This window comes from Nothobranchius furzeri, chromosome 7 (genome assembly GCF_043380555.1).
Source record: "Nothobranchius furzeri strain GRZ-AD chromosome 7, NfurGRZ-RIMD1, whole genome shotgun sequence".
Lineage (NCBI taxonomy): Eukaryota > Metazoa > Chordata > Actinopteri > Cyprinodontiformes > Nothobranchiidae > Nothobranchius > Nothobranchius furzeri.
In genome coordinates this window covers 71,406,530-71,412,423 of record NC_091747.1, presented here as the reverse complement: position 1 = coordinate 71,412,423, position 5,894 = coordinate 71,406,530, and the positions used below count along the sequence as shown (strand labels likewise).

At 41.8% G+C, this 5,894-nt stretch overlaps 1 protein-coding gene across 1 annotated transcript in view; it reads left to right on the top strand.

The window, feature by feature from the left end:
- Positions 1 to 1,187: 1,187 nt before the first annotated feature.
- polg2 (polymerase (DNA directed), gamma 2, accessory subunit) overlaps positions 1,188 to 5,894 on the top strand; it is a 13,749-nt gene continuing 9,042 nt past the window's right edge. The window contains exons 1-2 of the mRNA XM_070553695.1: positions 1,188 to 1,837; positions 5,737 to 5,842. Of these exons, the coding sequence (XP_070409796.1) occupies positions 1,390 to 1,837; positions 5,737 to 5,842 (554 nt within the window). The 5' untranslated portion in view covers positions 1,188 to 1,389. The remainder of the gene's footprint in view (positions 1,838 to 5,736; positions 5,843 to 5,894) is intronic.

Here is a 5,894-nt window from a genome sequence, read left to right as displayed (position 1 = left end):
TAGTTTAATTTGAAGAATTAAAACTTTTAATTGTCAAACTGGTTTCCTCATTGAACTGAAACACAGACACACAGATATTATCGTCAGTTTATTGATGAAAACAACCTTTGAGTCTTCTTAAAACTATACAATTTGGTTATTAATTTAATAAAATTAATATCACAAATTACAATGTAGAATGGTTCCTCTTTCATAAAAGAGCATAAACCACAACGCTACACATGTGTAGGTGACGATGGCTGAAGATACCGCGTTAGAGTTCATACTTGTTTAATTATGTATTTTAATTCTGGTGCCTGTTAGCAGCTGAAACACATCCTCACGTGCTTGTGGATATCATATATTGTATATGAAGACATGACTGTAATAATAAGTAAAGGTTATCAGCTGTAGCTTCAGTGTGCTCATAGGAAACGTGACAAAAGAACACAAAACACATTTCTCTTTATGGCCTATATTGTTGTCATCATCAACATAACATGATTTACAGAATACATGTGAACAACTAACATTTCATGTTCTACCACCAGATGTTTGGATCAAAATATGAACCAATCAGAACTTAGATCAGGTGAAAGCCAGGCGTTTCCCGTCATCCTCTAGGTTTTGCAGCCGGTGGAGAGCAACTGCAGCACCTTGCTCCAAAATCTGCGGCCGCCTTGATTTCACGAGGTTATCGTTGCCCACGTATGCATGACGTCAGAGCAAGTCGGCGTCAAGTCGGACACAAATCTAACCGGCATGCACTGCTCGCCGATCAATGCTGGTCTAATCTGCGCAGAACTGGCTTATCTCGAACACAGCCATTAATGCGTTCACACAAGTTATTTTTTCCCACAATGTCACCAGACGGTCACTGTAGTCACCCGTGCACAATACGCCAGATGCAGCAACAATAGGCTGCACAAAAACAAGCATAGTTGCCCACTCTGCATTGAGTCCAGTTGGGTTTGGAGTCAGCCATATAATGTGTCTAATTTTGTGAAAAAGCTTGATAAATGCGTTTTGTTTGGGTAAGCACTTTCCTCAATATAAATGGAAGCATCGGAGGTGAATGTAGACCCATCCAAGATGGCGGTCGGGCACTACGGTGGCTTCAGTCCACGTGGTGTATTTCAACCGCTGTCTTGCGTCTACGTATTCGTGTCTATGCAAAAAAAAAAAAAAACAGGCACGCTACTGACGCCTTGCTCCCTTGACCCGGATGTGAATATATGCCTGTGGCGGTTAACGTCTGCGTTAGTTTGCTAACAAAAGCATTATTGTTTTAGTAACGGAAGCCGTTTCTCCAGTTGGACGATGACCATTTCGCTGATTCGGTTTAAGCAGCGTTCCGTTTCCTCTCTGTGTTTGAGACGTTTAGAAACACACCGATGATGGTTCCCCGCCATGCTGGCTCGGTGCTTCAGACGCGTCCTGGTGAGGTTCTCCACCGTGAGGAGCAGGCGGTGCCACAGAGGACTGTGTAGCGCGGCACCGGCCGAGGGTTCGGAACCGGTACGGACGCTTCTGCAGCTCTGCGTGGACAGACATTACATCTTCCCCGGACAGACCAATGCCGAGCTGTGCAGAGGGGGCTTCGGCTGCGTTTATGGACCCCTGGGCGTGGAGCTCCGGAGGAACCTGCTGGAGCAGTGGTGGTACTCTGTGACCGGCTCCCGAGCTCGCGTTTTTGGAATAAACACACTGAGCAGCAGCCCGGAGCGAGCGGGCGTCGGACCGCGGATTATTGAATCCAAACATTTGCAGAGATTATGGGATGAAGGCGACCAGAGCAGAGAGCAGCTCCTCCAGGAGCTCCAGCGCTGCTGGTCGGTGAGGACAAACCTACTGCAAGGTAAACTGCCGCCGCTAGGGGGCACCTGCTGGACGGAAACTGCAGAAATTAGAAATATTTAGACAAAAACACACGTAGCTTTAAATTATATTAAAAACGCTCAAAGTTGCAGTTTAAATGCTGATATAGAAAATCACACTAAGGCAAGGCAAGAGAAGAGGTTCTGATTCTAGGAGAGCCCCTTTGTGCATTTACACTATGGTGATGATGATGATGATGGTTGGGTTGATTTTTTTTAACTTTATTTAACAAACAATGAGTATACAACATAGAAACGAATGAAGTATACAAAACAACAGAATATGAACTAGGGATGCACCGATGGATCGGCATTTGATCCCAATCGGCCGATAGCGCCCCCATTGGTTTTGATCGGAGTTTTCAAAATAGATCAAAGCAGACCGATCAGACCATTTTAGATTAGGTTACATTTCCTTTATTTCCAGATTATGTAGTTTGTAGCACTCATCATAATGTTGTAGAAAATTTCTGGCCAATCCACGTGATCGGTATCGGTGATCGGTATCGTGATCAGCATTCTTTGATATCGGTGATCGGTATCGTGATCAGCATTCTTTGGTATCGGTATCGGTGATCGGCAGCAAAACACTTGATCAGTGCATCCCTAATATGAACACACAAAGCCAGGGGTAAAAGAAAAAAGTAACAATATAAGAATACACACAAAAATTCACATATATATATTGTTTTGAGAGCCTTTTTGCTGGTGGATTCTGATTAGGGTTGTCACGGTATGAAAATTTAACCTCACGGTTATTGTGACCAAAATTATCACGGTTTTCGGTATTATCGCGGTATTTTTTAAACGGTGTTGCATATGTTCAGAAAGCATTGATAGTCCTGTTCTACACAAACTGAAATAGTTTTGAAAAGGTTTAACAGTGTTTATTAAACCTAAAATAACACAAAGCCTTAGCAAAAGTGCAACTTTTCACACGTAAAGGAACAAATAGCTTCTTTTTCTGGAACATGTTACAGTAGTCAGTGCAGGTTTAAATTATACAAATCCAAACATTCAAAACATAAACAATATGTAAACAAATCAAAGAAACACCACTTGTTTTCTCATATACTTGTTTTCTTCATTATCAAAATGAAAATCTAAAACTCCAGTCCACACTTGACTTGAGCACTGTACAAGTCAACCTTAAAAAATATGTATTTAAAATAAACAGCCACTTTAAACAAATTACTAAAATAACTACTACACTATGTAATCAAATCCAAATGTTCAAGTATAAATGGCATTGAATAAGTAAACAAATCAATGACGAGGAACTAATTGTATATTTCTCTTCATCATCAACAAATAAGATGCTTCATCCAGCAACAGGGTGTCCGTGACACGGTTTAAATGCTGGCAGAGGACGCTGCGGCTGCAGTATATAGTGACTCGTTGCATTCTCCCTCAACCAAAAGTCCTCACGTCATGCATTTAAGCTAAAATGCTAATGTTATCTTACCTTGCACTGGCTGTAGAGACGTGGGTGATGGTCACTCAGATGTGCCATTAGATTCGAAGTGTTGCTGCCTTTTGCAGACACTTGTTTCCTGCACGTTCTGCAAATGGGATAGCCGTCTTCTATTAACTGTCCCTCAGCATTTTTCAGAAATCCAAAATATGCCCATACTTCCGAGTTAGTCTTCTTTGAGGGCTGATGGATGTCCTGGGCGCTGCCGTCTCCTCCTTCGGTCATTATTTCAGCTTCAAAGTTTTGGTGCCGTTGCAAACTAAAAAGTGCGTGTGCACGCCGCGGGAACTTCAGCTGAAGCGACGGTGGCTGGTAAGGGTCATCGCGCCGAAACCGCGGCCACGGTAAATCCACCGAGATAATTTAGTTTTTTAAAAACTGGACGGTTATTTTTATTGTCAACTTTTTTACCGGGGTTTACCGCTATACCGGTTACCGTGACAACCCTAATTCTGATATTGATTTTATGTACAATTCCACATCCTTAAAAAAAGACAGAAATATGGTGTTTTGTTGGTAAACTTACATTTGTGAATAAAGAATTTAGCTAAAAGTATTAACAGATTCATCATAAAAACCAATTATCATTCTTCATGGGGAACTTAAAGAAACAGAATAAAACATTTTCCCATCGTAAAGAAAACTCCCTTAAAATATGGACAGTAACAAACCTGCTAAATTCCTTCCAGAATCTTTGTGTAAAAGAACTGCACCAAAAAATATGTGTAACAGTTTCTGGATGATCTCCACAGAAAGTACAATTAGTATTTATGTCCCTTTTAAATTTTACCATGTAATGACTGGCTGGATAACATTTATGTAGAAGTTTAAATGACTGAGACTTCTTTCACCTTGTTTACAATCAAATATTTCTGGGGGATCATCCAGACTGTCTTCCACTTGATATCTGGAACATATCAGTTCCAATGAGATATTATATATGGGAGAGAGACAATATCTTCCTGGAATAAACTACGTATTTTCTTATTGCTGTTACCAAGTTCTAGAGGAAAGCAGATTTTTCCTATTGGTGACTCAACTGGATTAGGGAGAGCGATTGAGGTAGATATTGAGCTGTCAGTGTTTTTATATAACATTAAAGTCGCTGAGGGTATGGCACCAAGCACCATTGAGAATTCCTGAACACTGATTGGGAAATTATATAGGGCAATAAAGTCGTTGTAAGTTAAGGTTGGTTTATGCTTGACGCGTCCGCGAGGTCCGCACGGCTCCGCGCGGAAAAGTTGCATCATTTTAACAACCACGCCCTCCACCGCGTCTCCGCACGGCCCAAGATTTCCGCAACACGCACCTCGGAAAATTTCTAACCGCGCGGACAGACGAACGCGGAAAAACATGGCGGACCGGCAAGAACTAGTATGGCAGAGGTTCGTAAATACAGACATTTGTATGATTCAGCTCTCAGAGATCACCGTGATCAACATGTTGTTAATAATTCTTGGAGAGAAATAGCTCGCACTGTCGGAAAAGACGAGAACGCTGTTAAAAATGCTGAAATGTCATGTTGTAAACAGTAATTTCTACTTCTACTATGGTGTAGTGTTGGATGCATGCCGTAGAGCTCCATGCTGCCCCCTACAGTTTGGGAGAATATTGGCTCACCGCAGAGACGAGCCCCATGAACCATAAACACTGCCAGTTGTGAAGCGCGTTCCATCCGCGAGCCGCATCACCGCGCGGAAAGTGAATGCGTCAAGCATAAACCAAGCTTAAGTAGTTGTCCCTCTTTATTAATCAGCTGAGCCACCAATAGGATCCCATTCTGGACCCAAGTTTCCAGGAAAAGTGATTTATTTTTAAATAAAATATCTCTGTTGTTCCAGATAAGATATTTGTGATGGTTGGGTTGTGTGTGAATCCGTTCAACCTTTTAGGAATGTGCAGGGAGAACCCAGACAGAAACATCTAAATGTTTCCGGGTTAGGAACTCTTCAACCGGCTCTTATTTTGATAGCCTCTTCCATTTGAACACCTGGATGTAATTTCACATACTCTATTATTTTCTACATGTTACTTTTTATTGATATTGAGACGTAACGTCTTAAGTGTGATTGATTAAAAAGTTTCACGCTTCATTTTCATCAATATGCAGCGCTAAATGTGGATGCTTATGTTTTCATATTTATAATTGCACCCCCGAAGTTCCCATGTTATTGCAGGATTCATCCTTTTTACTTTGGTCATCATTTCTAAGGAAGGTGATGAAAGGGTTGAGATGATAAGTCAGAAGGTCTGAAACAACTTTACTCCTGATTTATGTGAATAAGTGATGAGCACCAGACATAACGTAAAAAATGGCTATGATGTGTAGAAGACTACACAGGAAATGGAGTTTTTTTCTCAGACATTTAGCCGTTTGTGACCTAACTTGTGGTTTGTTGGCAGGTGCCTTGGAGCAGTTTGTCCCATCGCTACAGCTGGTGAGCAGGAAGCTCCCGTTTGGCCTGGCGGAGACGGGGTCGTGTTTCCGGCCTCCAGATGGCTCTGGTTGGTGAGGCTTCTTATAATGTTTTGTTAGTGTGTGGGGGGCGGGATTATCTGCA